At 40.0% G+C, this 23,095-nt stretch overlaps 1 protein-coding gene across 1 annotated transcript in view; it reads right to left on the bottom strand.

Moving 5' to 3' along the window:
• The window catches only part of LOC144479696 (mucin-16-like), a 65,210-nt gene that overhangs the window by 4,637 nt on the left and 37,478 nt on the right, over positions 1–23,095 (bottom strand). The window contains exons 51-74 of the mRNA XM_078198724.1: positions 22,786–22,958; positions 22,588–22,614; positions 21,598–21,738; positions 21,084–21,232; positions 20,923–20,990; positions 19,209–19,378; positions 19,003–19,029; positions 17,672–17,820; positions 17,513–17,580; positions 13,460–13,629; positions 13,162–13,188; positions 12,366–12,514; positions 12,207–12,274; positions 11,233–11,402; positions 10,988–11,133; positions 10,831–10,898; positions 9,763–9,932; positions 9,575–9,601; positions 6,830–6,990; positions 6,658–6,725; positions 5,007–5,176; positions 4,675–4,826; positions 4,391–4,458; positions 3,663–3,823 (exon numbers count right to left, since the gene is read on the bottom strand). Coding sequence (XP_078054850.1) covers positions 3,663–3,823; positions 4,391–4,458; positions 4,675–4,826; positions 5,007–5,176; positions 6,658–6,725; positions 6,830–6,990; positions 9,575–9,601; positions 9,763–9,932; positions 10,831–10,898; positions 10,988–11,133; positions 11,233–11,402; positions 12,207–12,274; positions 12,366–12,514; positions 13,162–13,188; positions 13,460–13,629; positions 17,513–17,580; positions 17,672–17,820; positions 19,003–19,029; positions 19,209–19,378; positions 20,923–20,990; positions 21,084–21,232; positions 21,598–21,738; positions 22,588–22,614; positions 22,786–22,958 — 2,747 coding nt within the window. The remainder of the gene's footprint in view (positions 1–3,662; positions 3,824–4,390; positions 4,459–4,674; positions 4,827–5,006; positions 5,177–6,657; positions 6,726–6,829; positions 6,991–9,574; positions 9,602–9,762; positions 9,933–10,830; positions 10,899–10,987; positions 11,134–11,232; positions 11,403–12,206; positions 12,275–12,365; positions 12,515–13,161; positions 13,189–13,459; positions 13,630–17,512; positions 17,581–17,671; positions 17,821–19,002; positions 19,030–19,208; positions 19,379–20,922; positions 20,991–21,083; positions 21,233–21,597; positions 21,739–22,587; positions 22,615–22,785; positions 22,959–23,095) is intronic.

Genomic DNA, 23,095 nt, shown 5'->3' with positions numbered 1-23,095 from the left:
AGGCCACTCGGCCCATCGAGTCTGCACCGACCACAATCCCACCCAGGCCCCACCCCCACATATTTATCCACTAATCCCTCTAACCTACGCATCCCAGGACTCTAAGGGGCAATTTTTAACCTGGCCAATCAACCTAACCCACACATCTTTGGACTGTGGGAGGAAACCGGAGCACCTGGAGGAAACCCACGCAGACACGAGGAGAATGTGCAAACTCCACACAGACAGTGACCCGAGCCGGGAATTGAACCCGGGACCCTGGAGCTGTGAAGCAGCAGTGCTAACCACTGTGCTACCGTGCCGCCCTAACCACTGTGCTACCGTGCCGCAGGGTTTTCCATTTTGGGTCAAGACTGCTCCCCTCCCCCAATGACCAAGCCAAATGCAGGTCCCGACCCTGCACCTTGTCAGGAGCAGACATTCAACAACAATCTTGACTGGATTGTCCAGTTCGTGGTCAAAGGGCTGGCCCTCCATCCAATTAAGGACACTGGATTGGCTCTTGAAGTAGAAGGGCCACTTGAAGGCTTCACCATTTTGAGGTGCTGTTTCAGCACTTTCAAAGGATTTAATTTTATAGACTGTCAAAGCTTAGTACTGATCCTCTGCGTTGGGAGAGTGATATTTAATGGAGACAACACAGATCGCACTGAGAGCCGTGTTACTTCTTTCTAAAAGGCACTCAGGCACTTCCCTGGAAACAAGGACCAGGGGGGTGCAAGACCTACCATCTGAGAGCTGCCAGCCAATCAGTTGTCTTTGCAGGCAGTGCCACTGGGGAGGAGATGGCTGCTGTTAGTACCTTTTTTTTATAATATCCATTGATGACATGTGGGCATCGCTAGCTCGATCAGCTTTTATTGTCCATCCCTAATTACCCTTGAGAAGGTGGTGGTGGGTTGCCTCCTTGGACTGCTGCAGTCCCTGAGGTGTAGGTACACTACAGTACTGTTAAGGTGTGGGGGCTCCAAGATATTGACCCAGCTGAAGGAATGGCAATTATTTCCCAGTTAGGATGGTGTGTAGTGTGCAGGTGAACCGCCAGGTGGTGATGCTCCCATGTACCTGCTGCCCTTGTCCTTTTAGAGTATAGCGGTTGTGGATTTGGAAGGTGATGTCTAAGGAGTATTGGTGAGTTCCTGTCGTGTAGATGGTACACACATTTGCCGCTATGCATCGGTGGTGGAGGGAATGAACGTTTGCTGACTGCTTTGTCCTGGATGGTGTCGAGCTTCTTGAGTGTTGTTGGAGCTGCACCCATCCAGGCAAGTGGGGAGTATTCCATCACACTCCTGACTTGTGCCTTGTAGATGGCGGATAGGCTTTGCAGTGTCGAGAAGTGAGTTACTCCCTGCAGAATTCCTCGCCACTGGGGGAGGGATTTGGAGAAAGGGGATGGATTGCAGCAGACCCCACTTTCCAATGCCAGCCCTTGATCATACACTGAGAATCTTTGACTGAGGGACATTCCTGAAGGGCCACAAATAACCATAAAATGTTTTGGGATCCTCACATGGCGAATCACCTGCTTGCTGCTATGTTAATACCAGCGTAGGTGAGGGGAGGCCCCCAATGTGGGAATTGCCAACTTTTTGCCTGAATTGGCTGTCCACAGGCCTCCCCTTTATTGGGACAGAGCTGGGAAGGCAGCGGGATCCCTGCCTGCATGATTAAATGCTGCTGCTATGAAACCCACCACAATTCTGACCAAAGTGTGGATTCAAGGAATATCCTTATGGCTTGCCGGGAGAAAGAAAAGTAAACCTGTGCGGACTGCTTGTTATCTCCAGAGAGAGCGGTGGTCACCTCATCAGTGATGCTGCTGAGCTAAAGAGCTACTGGCATCTAATTGGCTGTCAGCATTCAGCAAATGCGACTTCTACCTCTGGGGTCCTAATCCCCAGGGGAGAGCCACCCCTTGTCTATCAACTGCCTGATTAGCTGTCAGGCGAGACCCCTGAACTCCGCAGGATGCCACCATACCTTTGTAAAAATTAAGTCACTTTCAATGCCACAGTGATTGATTGACAGTGATTCAGACTTATCGCCCCAGTAAATAATCAACCTTTTCCTTTTTGTTTAGTGGGTATCCATTAGGTAAGTACTCATACTTCATGCAGTTGTATGTATTTGGATGCTGAGTTTCTCAATGAGCTTGTGGAGGAACAGAGTTCAGCCTTCTCTCTTTTGGCATTGAAAAAAGTTAAAGTTTATTTATTGGTCACAAGTAGGCTTACATTAACACTGCAATGAAGGTACTGTGAAAATCCCCTAGTCGCCACAATCCGGCGCCTGTTTGGGTACACTGAGGGAGAATTTAGCATGGCCATTGCACCTAACTAGCACGTCTTTGTTCTGTGAGAGGAAACCGGAGCACCCGGAGGGAACCCACACAGATGCGAGGAGAACGTGCACACTCCGCACAGATGCCCAAGCCGGGAATTGAACCCAGGTCCCTGGTGCTGTGAAGCTAACCACTGTGCCACCGTGCTGCCATAAACTTGAAACTTAACTTAAATTTTCAATGTGATATATTGAATTATTGAGATTGCATTAAGTTTCAAGTTTATTTATTCGTGAAAATCCCCTAGTTTCCACATTCCGACGCTTGTTTGGGTACACTGAGGGAGAATTTAGCATGGCCAATGCACTCAACCAGCATGTCGTTCGGACTGAGAGGAAACCGGAGCACCCGGAGCTGAAAGTTCTCTTTAATGACAGTATCTATGGATAGCCTCACCATTGTTTCCACTGCAAAATCTGGGCCATTCAATGAAAAAAAAAACCTTGTTTTGGTGCAAAATCAAAGCTAATTGTGTGTGAAACCCAAGCAGTCTCACACCACCTCCTGGAGGTGTTCTCACACTTCTCATTTTCAATAGGTAAGGAGTTAGATCACCAACCTGACTGCTGCATTATACTGCTGTTGTTCTGCGGATGCTCAGTTAAAATCATTTTGAATTTCATTTTCCTCAAAATAGCAACTCGGAAAATATAATTTTTTTTCTACAACCAAATGTAATCGAACATTTGGGGTGGAACTTTCCATGCCCCTTGTGGCGTGTTTTGCGGTGGTGGAGGTGGCTCGCCACTGACCAGCAGTGGGGTCTTCTGTTGCCCCCCCCCACCCCCCACCCCACTGTCAACGGGATTTCCCATTCTATGCACCCCCCGCTGACAAACCTGCAGTCGGCAGGACTGGAAAAGCCCACCGACGGAAACAGCCCAAAGATTCTGGCCTTCATCTATTTTGCAGAAATCACATTGGTAATGACAGTATTTTGTTTTAAAAATTTGTTGGCAGGCTTGATATTTATGAGAAAAAGAACAACATTTACAAATAGCTAATTCCCTTGAAGATTTTTTTTTTACCAATGATTTCTGGAATGTTTTCTTAGAGCCTCACCCTTGGTGAAGAAATTTGCCTGTATGGAAAATCTGTAATCACCACCTTTGACATAAGCTGTAAATTCATTAAACTGGGCCAAACTCAAAATTTGGTCCTCTTGACAGGAGCTGAGCAATCCTGTTCAACACCACTAAGTAACTTAACCACACCTTCCCAAAGAAAATTGACTTCTGTCCTTTTCCTGTACAATAACGAACCAGCCTTGGTATGGTTGAAACTTTAGAAATGAATACAATTAAAGTTGATACTTTACCCACTGCCAAACTGTTACTTCGCAACTGATAGGTATTTCCAAGCAGGTCTGTGCTATTTGTTCCAGTGGCAAATTCTTTTTTAACTTGTTCTGCTGTCACTCCTTCACTTGCAGCACTTGGGTTGAAGTAACAGATGCACGTAACTTTAACTGACCCAATTCTATCGGGAAGAATGAAAGAAAACTGACTGATTGTGGAAGAAAAGCATTCATTCCCTAAATGAGCAGAATAACTTGATCAGACACATAATGCTCCAATGTATCTGTTTAAGATTCAGAGATTAAATGTATATTAAAATGTCTAATATCAAGTTATGTTTAAATCAGCATATCTTATCAATTTCAAAGTACTTGTACATGTACAACAAATATAATAATAATTGATTTGTAATGTTCACAGTTTTATAAACCACATTCCATCTTACACTATAGCACAGTTTGAAGACACATTCTGGATCAAATTTTCATGTCTTCAAATTACATTTGACACAGATTATAGGGAATAGTGAATGAAAAACTATCTTAAGCTCCATATATCTGTGGAATTTTTTCGCAGTGACTTGTTACTTTGTAATAATCACTATAATCATTCCACGCACAAGTTTGACAATTGTATTATAAACATAGTCCACAAATCAGATTTGGATTCTGAAGAAGTGTTCAATCTCTTCAGGTAATTTCTTTGTCTGATCTCAGTAGTGCCTAACGCGCAAAGTATATCATCTTACCTCAGTCCTGTGACTTTGCAGGTGCGGTAGCTGTCCTTTAATGAGCTGTTTTTATATAACGTCTCAAGCTGAAAGACATGTAAATAGTAATGTACAGATTGCATGGTTTGCAAAAAATGTGTTATCAGTCTAACAGAAAATATTGAAGATTCCTAAAGAAGATTTTTTTACAAATACAGATTTTAAGAATGCAACTGTCCACTCAGAAAATATAGTAACTATTGCATTTGGTTTTCTGTGCAACAAGTTTCAATTTCAAGCAGTGACTGGAAAATAATCCTTACCATTCTGGTAACATTGGCACTAATGCTTTGATATTCTGCAGAAGTTGGGTCATTTAATGCTTCAGTAAAATTTCTGTTTATTATTGTGAAGTTAAGCTCAAAAGGCAAGTCTCCTTCTCGGATTACTGGTGTTGATTCCAATTCTTGATAACCTGAAATTAAAATGCAAAATGTAAGTTTCTTCTCTGGGGATTCACTTATGTTAGGGACACATTTCATAACTATGGAAGACTATTTGGATGCAACTAATTTTAATTTTCAGCTGTGAAAAGATTGCAGCATTTGTTTTGATTTTCAAGTTAAATCATCTCTTAATTTGAATCAGTACATACCATTCACAAAAAGGCTGTTTTGGTTCAGTGAATATTCTCCCAATGCAGTGATTTTCCCAGTATTGTCCCTGAACTCATTATAAGCAGTGACTTTATCAACGCCTGGAACAGTGGGATCATTTTTAAAAGAACACAGTGTTTCAACTTTAGTCTTGCCTTGATTTGCAGAACTGTTGAAGGAAAATAGAGTGAAAATTGTTGCAAATACAACACTATTAGCACTGAAATATTAATATTCTGAGACATTTTGCATTAAGAATACATAGGGATCTTTTGAAAAATAACCAGCTCCCAAATGGCGTTTATGATTACAGAAAAATGCGGAAGAAAATATAGATTAAAATTGGCCTGTTGAAGTGGGTAATGTTTACTTTGCTATTTCATTTGCAAAAGCATATAAAATGCAAGTCACAATGATGAAATGATCTTCTCCTGAGGTAGAATTGGGAAAAACAAACATCAAGCAGATGTTAAGAGAATTTTCAGCATCTGGAGTAGAAATTACATTCGCTTTACAGCTACACCTGCAATCTGATTGCAACTTTTTTTTCTCTGTTGAAATGTTGTGACAGTTTAGAACAAATATGTTTTTTCTATATATTTGAACATTTTAGGGAACAAGAGAGAGGTCACTTTGAAGATCTTTTCTTGACTGGTTTAAAAATTCTTTCTGAAGATGGAAATCTACAACTGTCCCAATGGACGCCTGCATAAGACCTTTGCATTCACCCCTATCAGGCCACTGATGTAGGGCTGATGAAGGACGGCATGGTGGCACAGTGGTTAGCACTGCTGCCTCACAGTGCCAGGGACCTGGATTCAATTCCCGCCTTGGGTAACTGTCTATGTGGAGTTTGCACGTTCTCCCCGTGTCTGCGTGGGTTTCCTCCGGGTGCTCTGGTTTCCTCCCACACTTGTGTAATTTAATAATGTAATAAATATACTTGCTTGCATGTTAACTGTGTTCTGTAAAAGTGTTTTTATTTCCTCTTGTTTCTTTCACTGCCATTCCTACTGTCTCAGGTTAATGATGTTCCAGTCATTTAACCACCTTTTGTTTACCTCTTGAGCACCTTTCATATTATTCCATTTTTCTTGCTTGTTTGTGCTTTTCTGCATTTCTTTTAAATGCTGTTCATCTGTAATATCTTATTTCTGACATAGTCTCCTCACCTGAATGGGATTTTTAAAATTGATTTGTGGAACATGGGCATCATTGGCTGGCCAGCATTTATTGCCCCATTCTTAAGTTGCCCTTGAGAGGTTAGTTGAGAGTCAACCACATTTTTGTGGACCTGGAGTCACAGGTGGGCCAGACCAGGTAAGGATGGCAGATTTCCCTCCTTCCCTTCCCTAAAGGACAGGTGTGTTTTTCCGACAATCGACATGGGTTTCATGATCATCAGCAGATTCTTAATTCCAGATATTTTTTTCTATTGAATTCAAATTCCACCATCTGCCGTGATGGGATTTGAACCCGGGGCCCCAAATCATTAACCCATTTGCTCTTTCTACAGATAATGACTATCCTCCTAACTGCCAGAATTTTCTGTTTTTCCATTTAAACATATTAAACATATGCTGTCCTCAAAATATATCCCTTCAGAAACAACTCTGCAGACTATAGGCAGCCAATAGAAATTTGTCTTACCTGAAAGATACGAGTTTACAATTGGTGAATGTTTCCTTTATCTTGCTGTTTTTGTACAGATTATTGAGCTGCAAAAAGAAAATCCACGGTGACAGTTATAGAGGGAAGAGCACGCAATCGAAACATTCTGATTCACATCAATCAATAATACCGGATTCTGCTGTAGACTTACCGAGCTAATGACATTGCTTGATGCGCTTGTGTACTGAGGGGAATTGGGATTTTGTAAAGCTGGTGTAAATGCCAGATTATCAATGGTAAAAGTGACATTCAAATCAATGGGCTTTGTCCCTTCGTTGGGTTGTAGGGTCACTACCACAATGGGTGCTTCCGCTATAAGAAAGAGTAAATAATTATTTGGTTGGATTTGATTTGTCACATTTATTAGTATACAGTGAAAAGTATTGTCTCTTGCACGCTATACAAAGCATACCATACATAGGGAAGGAAAACAACGCACTGTTATAAACCATTTTGTAACTTTACCAATTACTTGTAAAGCAAGTAGTTGTTGTGTCATTGAAATCAGATCTTCTCAATTAACTTTGGATCTGTAGTGTTGCCTTGCAAAATGCTATCATGTAAAAAAAATCTGTTTGAGTTCATCCATTGGAGGATGTGACAAAAGATAACTTTCTGAAATGCATTTAATTAAAGTTAAGAAAAGGATTTTGTTTTATTTAAAATTTGGACACCTTGTTGTTATTGATCTTGCTGTATGTACTCATATGCAAATATCCACATGAACATGTGTACAAACATATGCCCGTACACAAGTTTCTCTAATAGTGAAAGAACTGTGATTTTATAAAAGCCCTACTTTCATTCCTGATTGTATTAAATCACGGTTAGCATTGCAGCTTCACAGCGCCAGGGACCTGGGTTCAATTCTGGCCTTGGGTGACTGCCTGTGGGCACGTGCTCACCGTGTTCCGGTGCTCTAGTTTCCTCTCACAGTCCAAAGATGTGCGGGTTAGGTTGGTAGGCCATTCTAAATTGTCCCTTAGCATCTCATCATGTGTACATTAGGGGGTTTAGCAGGGTAAATGTGCGGGGTTACAGGGATAGGGCCCGAGTGGGTTGCTCTGTCCAAGAGTCAGTGCAGACTCAATGGGCCGAATGTCCTCCTTTTGCACTGTAGGGATTCTATGATTTGGGACATAGGACAGTTTTTAACAAATGGCAACTAATGTCTTTGGAACCACAGATATTCAATCCAGTCTGGAAATAAATCTGGCTTCTTTATGGATTATATTAAGCCCAGAACTCTCAGTCTGCAGAGGTCATTTGTAAAACCATGAACTACAATGCATAGATTTGCCCTAGCCTGTTGAAACTGGGTGAGGCATCAGCAGAACTTCTGTTCAGCTATTTAAAATAGCACAAAGCCAAATTTCCTCTTCAGTTCTGTGGTAGAACACAGTCAAGTCTGTTGACCCAGCAGAAGGAACTCTTCAGTTATGTGCAATGAAATGAAACAAAACGTATTCCAAATTATAAATCAAAGAAAAAGATTTCATCCAGAACTGCATTACTCCAGCTCTTGTGGCCTCACCCTGGGCCATCCCAAGCTCCCACAAACCCCAGCAGCTTCTTATTTATACTGAATCAGCTGGTCAGCTGACCACTACATCATTCTGTCATTGGTTACATAGTTTACTGGGTCAGCTGACCCTTACAGCATGTTACCATCCGTCACACTACAACAGATCCAATGTTATCATTGGTTACATTCTAACAAAGTCGGGGAATCATTCTTCCCACTATCAGGCAGAGGTGCATCCATTCATTCCGGATGGACACTGTGAGAGAAAAATAGGAAGAAATATAGGGTATTTTCAGTCTCCATGCCTCAGCTTCACTGAGTGTAAGAAGCACCATTGATTTTTGGTGTCCAGGATTGTTAGAGTTTATTTAAAATTGAAAGGATTGCTTTGTCCAGGGCAATAGATTACAGATCAGAAGCCTTATATAAGTTGAGGCAGACCATCTCCGTGTATTGGAAATGTGGCCAAATTAACAAAATTACTTGGGGCCGAGATTTCAGGAAGATGGTAGACAGATGTCTTGTCCCACAGAAGTGTTGCTATCATTTATTTCTAAATGTTTGCAACACATTTGAATATCATTGGGTATATTGCAGAATTTTAAAAGAAATGAAGATAAAATAACCAAAGCTCAGGTGAATGATTTTAGGAGATTGATGTTACGCCCACAGACTGGGGAATAAGCAACAAAAACCCAATCATCTATAAACATGGCTCAGCAAACTTGCCAATATTTTGTGAAATACCATTGACACTAGTTTGAAGAGAGGTCATGAGGGGCATTGCTGAAAACACATCAAAAATAAAGTGGAATGGACTAGCATGATATGCTTTAATAATTAGCCTCTGAGTTAGCAATGTTTAGCACCACCTTGTATTCTAAGATCATTTTCATTTAATCCAGGGATTTAACTTTGTGTCGCCTCAGAAGAAATAAAAGCAAGTTCACAAGACAATCAATCAGGAAAGGAAGTGATCTGTACAGAAGGCATCTATCATCTTCCAGTTCCTGATGCGACTCTAAAAATTCACATCCAGTCCAAAGATGTGCGGGTTAGGTGGATTGGCCATGCTAAATTGGCCCTTAGTGTCAGGGGGGACTAGCTAGGCTAAATGCATGGAGTTATTGGGATAGGGCCTGGCTGGGATTGTGGTCGGTGCAGACTTGATGGACTGAATGGCCTCCTTCTGCACTGTAGGATTCTATGATTCTATTACTATATTTTTGCCTGATGACTAAACAATTGAATAGTTCATCAACAATTGGCTGGCTTTGAACAATTAATAAGGTGGGGTACATTTTACTGCAGGTGCTTGGTAAAATATTTGCTATGTTGCTATGACTATAATGAAACAGAATTCATACTCACTGATTGAAGGAGGTGATTCATGGTAACCTGAAAAATCAAAAGCATGTTTCCAATCAGATGAGCCAGGTGGAAAATCATTATTCAAGAGTGGAATAAAATTGTTTGTTTGCTTAAAATCTCTTTGATTCAAAACATTCAATTAAAATTAAATCCATTGGAACAGAACATCTCCTTTAAATGCTAAATACCATTCACATAGAGGCTGTTGTCATCCAGCGAATATGTTCCCAAAACGGAAATGTCCTTTGTCTTGTTTTTGAACTCATGGTACACGGTAACTCTATTAACTTCCTGAGGAGAGGAGTCATTTCCGAAAGTGCAGATTGAGTACACGCTGGTGCTGCCAACCTTTGCCCGACTGGAAAACAAACAGATCGTTAATTAGATGAGTTAGTTAAACATTGGGGTTTAAATTTGTTTCGGACAGTGGCACCAAATGAATATGTCAATAAAATTAGCAGAAATGACAAGTCCGATTTAATGCACTGCCTGCGAGCAAGAACAATTTCTATTGGAATGGTCTGTGTTGAAACAGGAAAATAAAGTCACAGCAATATATGCATTGCATTGTTCTTATCTCCAGCTTGATACAGTTTGTTACTTTCTTCACATTTTAATTCTTCTCTCTCATCTTTGTTTCAAATTGAGGTATTTAGTGCTGGGCAATGTGACACCTACATTTTAAGCGCTGGCTATCTCTGTCAATTAGTCCCAGATTATTTATAGTGGAGTTGGGTGCAGAGAAAACCTCCCTACTTTCTGGACCACAAATATTCCTCAAACCCAACATCAGAAGGGCTTGATCCACATGTTCCGCGAATTACACAGGGAGTCTTATGCGGAGACCGTTAAAGAAAGCATGCTGCAAATTTTGTAGTCTGACAAGGATAAAAATTGCAAATTCTCAAATATCAAATATTGCTCATAACAATTTATCTCAGTAAACACATCGGTTGGATCAATTGCAGGAAATTGCCTTTGGTTTGTGAACAGTAAAATTTCTTCTACTGATGTACTCAATGATTTAAAACTCAAATAAATTGATTGTTTGGTGAAATGCTCCCTGTTTATAGCAACAGGAGATTCAATGTAAATCCAACCGAAAAATAAAATGCACTTCAATAATGCTAGTTAACATTCAAAATTGTGTAGAATATCTGGAAATGTTAACATCATTGCAATGTTAAGTATTATTGCTCAACGTATGAACAATCTCAAAACAAATACAGATTAGATTTGATATTAAAGTTCCTTACCTGAAAGATAGAACCCTACAGCTTGAGAATGTTCTGTTGATCTTGCTGTTGGTGAACAGGTTGTTTAGCTGAAGGAGAATAACAGTCAGAGTTTTAAAGACAAATGTCATATAATGAATTGAAATATATTGTTTTAATTATTAAGTTGTTGACTGACCTTGTAAGCAATAACACTTGATGCAGACTTGTACAGTGCAGAATTGGAAGACAGTAGACTTGCTGTCGGAGCCAAGTTAGTTATAACAAAGGTCACATTGAACTCAAAGGGCTTTGTCTGTAGGTTTGAAGCTGGTTCATGATAACCTAAAAAAAACAATGGTTTGTTTAATTAGACTCAATTTGGCCATATTAAAACACCTATTGAAAAAAAGGAACAAACTATTTCTGTTAAATGTCAAGTACCATTGACGTAGAGGCTGTCACTGTTCAGTAAATAGGATCCTAAAGTGGAGATGCCCTTTGTGTTGTCTCTGAACTCATGGTACACAGTCACTTTATTAACCTCCTGAGGATTAGACTCATTGCTGAAAGAGCAGACAGCGTACACACTGGTGTCCTCAACGTTAGCTAACCTGTAGAATAGATGTACAATTGAGTGATCAGAAAATAAAAGCATCCTATTAAGCAGACATCTAGGTCTCAGTTCACCCTTTGGCACTCTAAGCGCTCCCCTTAGCGGTAAAACTGAAGTGGTTCCCATTGGTGTTAGCAGCACCTGTCAGGTGGGACCCTCCCACCTTTAGCATTTAAAAATATCCACAGAGTGAAACACACCAGCCACCCTGGCTTTGCAGAGATCTTTTTTAAAGGGAGACCCAATTCTTAGCGCTGAGAGACAGGAGTTTGCATTACAACGGATAGGGTGACCCTGCCGGTGACAAGGGGAGCACCCTCAGCCCCTCAACACAGAGGTGCATCCATCCACCCTCTCCCCTCCCCACAATAGCCAGGCTTGAGGGTGACTCAACCCAGCCCACCACACACATAGCCAGAGGCCTCACCTGCCACCGCTTCCCCTCCCCTCCACCCACCCCCCTGCCATGCCGCCGCCAGAAGAGAAACATCAAGATGGGGGTCCTCTCAAGCCCCATCCCCTTGGACCCCCCATTCAGGCCACCCCACCTTGGGAGGTCCGGTGAGCAGGCCATTATGCCAATATGCGTAATAATCAGATTACCACTTGCTATGGGACCCGTGGAGTGGGTTGGGTGAATTCTGATTACCTTGGCACCAATCATGAATCCTGGTTTTTGGCCAATGCCCCAATCAGTAGGGCATCGGGATTTCTACAGGCAGTCTGACAATTCTTGAGAATTCTGTCCTTTGAAATAATCTTGAAACGGATACAGATTGTGTTTAATATCAACATTCCTTACCTGAAAGAAAGAACTTTGCAGTCCGAGAATGTTTTTTTGATATTGCTCTTCTTAAACAAGTTGTCCAACTGAAGGAAAGGAACAGCCACAGAATTAGAGACAATATGCTAGAATTAACAAGCATATTTATTTGTATTAAAAATTAAAGTGTGAACATACCTTGTAAGCAAGAATACTTGCTGCAGATTTGTACAGCTGAGAACTGGAATCTTGTAGAGTCACTGTCGGAGCCAAGTTAGTTATAATGAAGGTCACATTGAAATCAAAGGGATTTGTTTGCAAGTTTGGGGTTGTGACCACAATTGGTGCTGTCATGAATAAATAGATAATCATTAACCTGAGAATAAGCAATCTCTAATTGCATCATTTTCATTCCAGTGTGATAGTAAAATAAATCAAGAATATTGAAATCACAACAGAATATTTAATATTGGTTTTAGAGCTTTTTGAGGTTGGATGAGATGGCAAGAATTAACCTCCTTTCCCAAGGAATAATTATTGCCATCACATATGCAATTGGAACACAAACTATCCTGACCATTGATCCTGTAACTGACTGCTTCTCTGTTTAGAAGGTTCTCCCGATTTTGTTGTTAGTTACTGACTTGCAGTTTTGTGCTTATGTCTAAATTCAGGCGACAGATCTAATTTCAGATGCCCTTAGCTGCTTCCTACAGGTTACTCCCACTATGTTGTCAACCTCTTCATACATGCCTCACACGAAGGAGAGAGGATAACATAACACCTATAAAATTCCTGTTTAGTCATAAACATTTCCAATTCAGGAATTTACCTGAATGGTCAAACAGGAAAATAATGGTGGGAAGGTTCCAGCTCTAATGCAGTAGATGCACTTGACAATATAGAAATAGAGTTTAATAAGGATTTACTTTGTTATTTCCCACTGCAATAAAATGAAATCTTAAGAAAACGTAGAAGTAGAAATCATACTCACGGGATGAAGGTGCTGATTCATGGTATCCTGAAAAATAAAAAAAGTGTCTTAAATAAAGTGGCCGGAGTTCTAACACCTCGGCCGCCACGGAATCGCGGGCGAGGATCCGACAACAAAATCTCCATTGACCTCGGGCAGGAATTTTTGGTCTCGCTTGAGTGAGACCGTAAAATCCCGCCCATTGAATCAGGTAGAAATTCATCATGGTTTAATTTTCCTTAGTTTGATCACAAAAACACAATCAAATTGATCAACTGAAAAAGAATAGAATAGAATATTTCCTTTAACCGATAAATACCATTCACGTAGAGACTGTTGTTATCCAGTGAATATGGTCCTAACGTGGAAATGTCCTTTGTGTTGTCTCTGAACTCATGGTATACAGTAACTCTGTTAACATCCTGAGGAGAGGAATCATTTCCAAATGTACAGATTGAAGACACGCTGGTGCTGTCAGCATTTGCCGCTCTGGAAAAGGTAAAGTTATCTAATTAGGAAACTTCATGGCGACATTGGAGTTTCACTTTAGTTATAGATATCAGTTTTTAATATTAGGGTTAAAATTCAATGTGTTGCAGCTGAAATGAATGGTAGTTGAGAATTATGCTGCATTTAATCAAAACACTGGTTAGACCCCAACTGGAGTATTGTGAGCAGATCCGGGCTAACGCACCTGAAGAAGAATATATTAGCCTTGGAGGGAGATATAGATTTACTACAATGATACCTGGCCTTTAGGGGTTACATTATGAGGACAGATTATACAAATTAGGCCAATTTTCTCTACAGTCTAGAAGGTTAGTGGGTGACTGATCGAATTCTTCAAGATATTAACAGGAAAAGACAGGGTAGATAATGATAAATGATCTCCACTAGTTGGAGATTCTAGAACTAGGGGGCATAGTCTAAAAATAAGTGCCAGACTATCCAGGAGAGATGTTAGGAAGCACATCTACACACAAAGGGCGGTAGACATTTGGAACTCTTCCACGAATGGTAGTTGATGCTAGAGCAGTTGCTAATTTTACACCTGAGATAGATAAAATTTCATTAAGCAAAGGTATTGAGGGATATGGCTCAAAGGCAGGTATATGGAGTTACGCCACAGATCAGCCATGATCTCACTGAATGACGTGGAACAGACTCGAGGGGCTGAGTGGCCTACTGCTGTTCAAGTGTTCCTATGCTTTGTTGAATAGCTCTTCTCACCCCATCACTGACAGTTTGCATTTGGCTTTGCAGGGGGCAGTATGTAGTTGGCTTACTGCCTGCATTACTCTGGATGGTGACAACTTCATCACATGTTGGAATGTTGTGATCCGTAATCCTTAACCCTGACTATATCCGTGATCCATAATCCCGACTATATCACACCTCTTTACATCCATTTGCGTGATTAATTCATCCATTTATTGCAAATTCTCTGCGAGTTAACAGACAAAGTCTTAAGGTTTGTCTTTTTAACATTCCTTGTCCCATCCCCACTATTTTTCACTGTGGCCCTGTTTGATTCTGGCCCTTGATTCTCTGCCGATCACTTCTGATGCACAGCAAAAATTGAGTTTCAGTGGTCTGTTCCTCTTTTAACATTGAAAGAGTAGCATCTTGTGTCTGGCTCTTCTGAAGTGCTATGAGTGAGAATCTGATTTACATGGCAGCAGTGGGAAGAGAATCAGAACGGGACCACACCCAGCGGGAATTCTGATTCGACCTGATTGAACAGGCCATCGGGATTCCCAATTGGGGCTCACTGACTCTGAGCATCCGGCCCTGATTTCTTTACCCCTGTGCCCCTTCTGTTAAAGTACACTGGGACCAAAATTACTTATTGTGCTACAACTAATACAAATGCCAATTGTTTTAAAGTTTATTTATTTACTAGTGTCACAGGTAGGCTTACATTAACACTGCAATGAAGTTACTGTGAAAATCCCCTAGTCACCACACTCCGGCGCCTGTTTGAGTACACTGAGGGAGAATTTAGCACGGCCAATGTACCTAACCAGCACGCCATTTGGACTGTGGGAGGAAACCGGAGCACCCAGAGGAAACCCACACAGACACGGGGAGAACGTGCAGACTCCGCACAGACAGTGACCCAAGCCAGGAATCGAACCCAGGTTCCTGGAGCTGTGAGGCAGCAGTGCTAACCACTGTGCCACCGTGTTATATTGACTTGTTTTGAATGAGTTCACAGGAATAATCAGACACAATAACTTTGATTTCGGAATATTTGTTATGTTTCTGAGAAATTCAGTTACCTGAAGTTTTTATTTGTTGAAAATAATGATAAAAGTCTTTGCCAATGATATATTTTTACTGAAGAGACATGAGCACATGTTGGGCTATGTTCTCAAACTTTCTCACAAAACAAAATCTGTTCAAAGGCAATTTATCACAGACCTAAGTCTTTTGGCTTACTGGGAGTTTGATATACACCAATTAAAGATGAAAATGCACATTCTTTCATGCTTCCCAACTCACCAGTTGAATGAATGAGGCATGCTGGATATATAGAAAATAGGAGCAAGTATTGGCTATTTGGCCCTATCAGCCTGCTCCACCTTTCATTCTGATCATGGTTGATCATCCAACTCAATAACCTGATCCCACATTCCCCTCATATCCTTTCATCCCCTTCACCCCAAGAGCTCTACCTAACCTCTTCTTGAAAACATACAATGTTTTGGTCTCAACTACTTTCTTTGGTAGCGAATTCCACAGGCTTACCAATCTCTGGCTGAAGAAATTTTTACTCATCTCAGTCCTAAAAGGTTTAGCCAATATCCTTAGACTATGACCCCTGGCACTGAACACCCCCACCATCGGGAACATCCTTCCTGCTTGAGATGACCCTGTCAAAGAAGCAACAGAATGATTGGGTCTTCTCTAGGACGCACACCTGTAGCTCAAGAGGAACATCTGTGTTCTGCTAGCAGTAATCGTGATAGTGGAAGTATTGGTCCTTATTGCCACAGGTACTGTCAGCATATTTGGCAAAGAACAGTAAACTTGTGGATACTACGTCATCACCTTGGTCACAAGTTGACTGGTTGATGACTGTATTTACATTCATGTCAATTCAGAGGCAAAAAAGAGGTTGTCAGGGTTTTTCAATATTTAAAAAAAACTTTAAATTTTAACTTTAAATTTTAAATATTTTTCCAGGATGTAAGTTGTCAATCACTCCCCCCATGCTGTCCTTCAGGCATCTTCGCAAAGTCTTAACACTCCAAAGAACAGAAAAGAAATTCAAGTAATAAATAATTGACACATGACCATGAATCATTATCTGAACTTCCAAAAAGTGCATGAGAGAAGACTCCTGAGTGTTTCCAAAAATGGCAAATGTTGTAATTCCTTCTTAATTGACTGTTTATGCATGAGACTGATCTCATTCACAATATATTTGTTTCCATAAGATATGTTGCAATATTAACAACCACTATAGTATTCGTGATTCAGAGTCTGAAAATGTGTTAATTCATATTTTGTTTAAACTTTCAATCTGTGTTAACTTTGTATTCAAGATGAGGGATTTTAGTACTGGAGAAGGAAACTTCCAATAAATAATCTAATTTATATTCAAGCATAGTTAGATGCTGAGGTTACTTCTCTTTAATTTGCTGCACCAATGTGGCTCAAATCCAACCTTGGAACACATTCACTAAACACATTAAAGAAGCAGCTTGCTCTGTGTTTTAAAGGCAGTCTATTAAAGAAATAATCCACTGTTAATTGTAGCATTGAGGTTAATGATATACAGGTGGAAGGCATTGATTAATTAAATACATTGAGCATATATAAAGCGAGATTTCCATTTAAGGGCCTGTCCATTGGTTTAATTAATTAATCTATCTTATTTTATTGCGATACTCATAAACAAAATGGAGACTTCTGGGACATTGCATGTTGGATTGAGAAGAGACCAGCAATGTTGTGTCTTGTAAAAAAATCTATTATTAAATAAAGAGATTGGCTTTGGTTTCCTACTTTGCCAACTGACTTCACAATTAATTAACGCTCTTTATGACACCTTACACACTCTGACAAGGAAAATAAAAATTATATATTCTCAAACATATTGGACAAATATTGCTCACAGTCAGCTAACTACTTTAATCATCAGTAAATATATCAATGGGATCGAAACATTTGAGACTGTGTGCAGGAAACTCTGTCCCATTAATTCAGATCCAAATATATTGACAAGAAATCCTAGTTTTCTGAAGTATACCTCGAAGCATTACCCATTTTGTAATAATAAACATTTTTAACAAACTTAGAATGAATAAACTTAGAAATAATCTTGAAGCAGATACAGATTGTGTTTAATGTCAACATTCCTTACCTGAAAGAAAGAACTTTGCAGCTTGAGAATGTTTTGTTGATATTGCTGTTCTTGAACACATTGTCCAACTGAAGGAACGGAACAGCCACAGTATTAGAGAGAATATTCTAGAATTAATGAACAGATTTCTTTGCATTAATAATTAAAGTGTGAACATACCTTGTAAGCAAGAATACTTGCTGCAGATTTGTACAGTGCAGAATTGGAAGATAGTAGACTTGCTGTCGGAACCAAGTTAGTTATAATGAAGGTCACGTTGAAATCAAAGGGATTTCTTTGCAGGTTTGGGGTTGTGACCACAATTGGTGCTGTCATGAATAAATAGATAAACATTAACCTTAGAATAAATAATCTCTGATCACATCATTTTCATTCCACAGCGGCAGTAAAATAAAGAATAATGAAATCACAACAGAATATTTCATTTTGGTGTTAGAGCTTTTTGAGGTTGGGCGAGATGAAAAGAATCAGCTTCCTTTCCCAAGGAATAATTATTGCCATCACATATGGAATTGGGATACAAACTATCCTAACCATTGATCCTGTAACTGACTGCTTCTCTGTTTAGACAGTTCTCCTGATTTTGTTGAGTCTGTTACTGATTGCAGACTTATCTGTTTGTCTAAACTCAGGCAACAGGTCTAATTTCAGATGCTGTTAGCTGCTTCCTTCAGGTTACTCCCACTATGTTATCAACCTCTTCGCACATGCCTCACATGAAGGACAGAGGACAACTTAACACCGACAAAATCCCTGTTAGGTCGTAAACATCCCCAATTCAAGAATTTATATGAATAATCCGACAGGGACATAATGGTGTGCCAGGCATTTCTAGAGAGAAGAAATTGCATCTCATTGCATCCATCATAGAATCCCCAAGAGCCTGCATCAACAACAGTCCCGGTGGGGCCCTATTCCCATAACCCAAAATATTTACACTGCTAATCTCCCTGACACTAATTGGCAATTGAGCATGGCCAATTAACCTAACCGCACATTTTTGGACTGTGAGAAGAAACTGGAGCTCTCAGAGGAAACCCACGCAGACACGGGGAGACCATGCAAACTCATAGAATCCCTATAGTGCAGAAGGAGGCTATTGGGCCCATCAAGTCTGCACCGACCACAATCCCACCCAGGCTCTATTCCGTAGCCCCACATGTTTACCCTGTTAATCCCCTGACACTACATCAATTTAGCATGGCCAATCAACCAAACCCACACATCTTTGGATGTGGGAAGAAACCGGAGCACCTGGAAGAAACCCATGCAGACACAGAGGGAACGTGCAAACTCCACACAGACAGTCATGCAAGGCCAGAATTGAACCCTGGTCCCTGGCACTGTGAGGCAGCATTGCCAGCCACCATGATGCCATCTCTAATGTGATAGACAATATATAAAAAGAATTTAATAAAGATTTACTTTGTTGTTTTCCACTGCAATAAAAGGAATTGTTAGGAAAGCACAGAAACAGAAACCATACTCACAGGATGTAGGAGCTGATTCATGGTAGCCTGAAAAATGAAAAATGTGTCTTAAATAAAATGAGTCAGCTGGAAATTCATCATTAAATAGTGGAATAAGATTAATTGGTGGGTTTGGCTTAATTTTCCTCAGTTTGATTACATAAACACAACCATGTTGATAAGATGCAAACGAATAGAATAGAATATCTCCTTTAACTGATAAATACCATTCACGTAGAGACTGTTGTTATCCAGTGAATATGCTCCCAAAGTGGAAATGCCCTTTGTGTTGTCTCTGAACTCATGGTATACAGTAACTCTGTTAACGTCCTGAGGAGAGGAATTATTTCCGAATGTACAGATTGAAGACACGTTGGTGCTGTCAGCACTTGCCGCACTGGAAAATAAAAAGTTATTTAATTAGGGAACTTCATGGCGACATTGGCAAACATGAGCTTCCCCTGTAGTTACAGATATCAGTTGATAATATTGGGGTTAAAATTCAATGAGGCGATCTTACCAGCTTGTCGCGCTGGCCGATCGGCTTAGCAATCTGGTAAGATCATGAGAGAGGCAGGAAATTGGGGTCACGCCTGAATTCTTGCTCTCGCGATCGGCTGGGGAGGGTGTGGGGGGGGTGAGGTGATTGGCAGGGGGGGGGAGTGGTATTGGGGTGACAATTGGCCTGGACAATCGGGAGGGGAGTACTGGGGGGATATCTAGGGAAGCGGAGGACGGGGGGGGGGGGGGGGGGGGAGGGTGGTGATCGGTGGTGGAGGCCATCGATTGTGGGCGTAGGGGTGGGGGTGTAATATCCAGAGGGTTGTGGGAAGTGACTGATCTCTCTGTTCTATATAGACTTTGCACATAACATTGAGAGATCTGCACATGTGCAATAGCACCCTCTAGCTGTGATCAGCCAGCTTTCTGGCAAGAATAGACACCATCAAGTCCCCCGCTGGTGTGAATCGCATTTTGCTTCTTATTTTGCACGAAGTGGCATAAGATTGTGTCTGAAAGCTTGCTGAAAAAATGGGCGTGAATCTCTTCCACTTTTATGCCTGTTCCGCACTTAGAATGTTTTGGTAGGATTGCCCCCAACATATTGCCGCTAAACTGAATGGCAGCTGAGAATTTTTAAAATATCTCTTTCCAATAAATAATCCAATTTATATTCAAGCATAGTTAGATGTTGAGGAACATTCTCTTTAATCTGCTGCACCAATGTGGTTCATATCCAATCTTAGAACAGTATCACGCTCGCATTCACTAAACACATTAAAGAAGCAGCTTGCTCAGTATATTAAAGGGAGTTGACTAAAGAAATAAAACACTGTTAATCATAGCATTTATGTTAATGATATACACGTGGAAGGCATTGATTAATTAAGTACATTGAGCATATATAAAGCGAGATTTCCATTTAAGGGCATGTCTGTTGGTTTAATTAATTAATTAATCTACTTTATTTTATTGCTATGCTAAAAAATAAAGGGAGATTTCTGGGACACTGCATTTTGGATTGAGAGGGGACCAGCAATCTTGTATCTTGTAAAAAAAACCTAGAATTTAATAAAAAGATTGACACTTGGATTCCTACTTTGCCAACTGGCTTCACAATGAATTAACATCCTTGATGTCATTTTACACAGACTGATAAGGAGAATAAAAATTAGTTTTTCTCAAACATATTGGCCAAATATTGCTCACAGTCAGCTGACCACTTTAATCTTCAGTAAATATATCAATGGAATCAAAACATTTGAGACTCTGTAGGAAAATCTGTCCCATTCATCAAGATGCAAATATTTTGATGGAACATCCTAGTCTTCTGAAGTATACCTCGAAGCATTATCCATCTTGTAATAATAAACATTTTTAACAAACTTAGAAATAATCTTGAAACAGATACAGATTGTGTTTAATGTCAACATTCCTTACCTGAAAGAAAGAACTTTGCAGTTTGAGAATGTTTTGTTGATATTGCTATTCTTGAACACGTTGTCCAACTGAAGGAAAGGAACACCAACAGTATTAGAGAATATTCTAGAATTAATGAACATATTAATGAACATGTATTAATAATTAAAGTGTGAACATACCTTGTAAGCAAGAATACTTGCTGCAGATTTGTACAGCTGAGAACTGGAATCTTGTAGACTTGCGGTCGGAACCAAGTTAGTTATAATAAAGGTCACATTGAAATCTAAAGGATTTGGTTGCAGGTTTGGAGTTGTGACCACAATTGGTGCTGTTATGAATAAATAGATAATCATTAAACTGAGAATAAATAATCTCGAACTGCATCATTTTTATTTCAGAGTGACAGTAAAATAAACTGAAAATAATGAAATCACAAAAGAATATTTCATTTTGTTGTTGGAGGATTTTGAGGTTGGGTGAGATTGAAAGAATTAGTTTCCTTTCCCAAGGAATAATTATTGCCATCACATATGCAATTTGGATGCAAACTATCCTAACCATTGGTCCTGTAACTGACGGCTTCTCTGTTTACGCAGTTCCCCGATTTTGTTGAGTCTGTTACTGCCTTACAGTTTTGTGCTTATGTCTAAAGTCAGGTAACAAATCTAATTTCAGATAGCCCCATTCTGCCACTGCATACAGATGATTTGAACAGTGCAGAACCAGGAGACAGTAGACTTGTTGTTGGGGCCAAGTTAGTTATAATGAAGGTCACATTGAAATCATAGGGTTCTGCTTGCAGGGTTGGAGTTGTGGTCAGAATTGGAGATATTGCTGTCAAAAAAAAACATCCGTTAAGTATTAAACTGGGGATAAAACATTTGTATGACTGCATGATCTGCACTGTAAGAAGTTTAACAACACCAGGTTAAAGTCCAACAGGTTTATTTGGTAGCAAAAGCCACACAAGCTTTCGGAGCCCCAAGCCCCTTCTTCAGGTGAGTGCACCACTTACTTGAAGAAGGGGCTTGGGGCTCCGAAAGCTTGTGTGGCTTTTGCTACCAAATAAACCTGTTGGACTTTAACCTGGTGTTGTTAAACGTCTTACTGTGTTTACCCCAGTCCAACGCCGGCATCTCCGCATCATGATCTGCACTGCACATGGTAAGGGGGGAAATAAACCAAGAATTGAGGAACAGCAATAGAATATTTCAAGCTATTAATCTTACAGTCAAGAGAAGCACCCAACAACTTTTAGCACATTTATGATGTAACACTTAAACTTTCTTAACTAATGATTGTTCAAGATATTGCATCTTAGTAGTGACAATCTCTTGATTGTGTTCTTATTTTTATATTTGTTCCAGAGATCGCTGGATTTGAACTATAGGGTCTGCAGTTTCCACTCTAGTCACTTACAACTTTAGCATCAGTCTATTAGCAAACCACACATAAAGATAAATGGACACAAGAGCACAAACTGAACATGTAGTTGAGTCATCAAGCAGTTTTCAAGACCAGAACTTAAATAAAAGATCATTTAAGAAATGCAAAACATTTCACCCCCAAAACAGTGGGGTATTTCGACGATACATCGATAGGGTTTAGTAAAAATCTATAATAATGTAACGCTCAGCACTATCGAGAAATATTAATGAACTAAGAAATTAAAACAATACTTACTGGGCAAAGGAGTTGATTCATGATAACCTTGAAAAAAATTACAAATGTTTAGTACAAATTGTGCCAAGTAGAAAGTCATCACCAAAATAAGTAAATTCACGGATTGTTGGCGATAAATTAGACTGATTTTGAATAATGTAACCAAATCTTCAGAATAAAATTTGATGGAATGGATAATTCCCTTTAAGTAATAATTACCATTTACATAGAGGCTGTTATTGTCCAAGGAATATATTCCAAAGGTGGAGGTGCCATTTGTGTTGTCTCTGAACTCGTGGTACACCGTAACTCTATCAACCTGAGGAGCAGTAGAATCGTTTCTGAAAGTGCAGACTGCGTACACACTAGTGCTACCCCCAATATTTGCTGGACTGTTGGAAAAAAAAACAAGAAATAAGAAGATTAACTAAATGACAAAAATTGACTTGTCAAGATTATTGGTCATTGGATTTATCATTGCGATCTTCGTCAATTCTGTACATAATTCATGAAAGTTGCAATCAGCCTG

This window comes from Mustelus asterias, chromosome 26 (genome assembly GCF_964213995.1).
Source record: "Mustelus asterias chromosome 26, sMusAst1.hap1.1, whole genome shotgun sequence".
NCBI lineage: Eukaryota > Metazoa > Chordata > Chondrichthyes > Carcharhiniformes > Triakidae > Mustelus > Mustelus asterias.
Note: the sequence above shows the minus strand (reverse complement) of the source record. Positions and strands in the feature narration are given on the sequence as shown.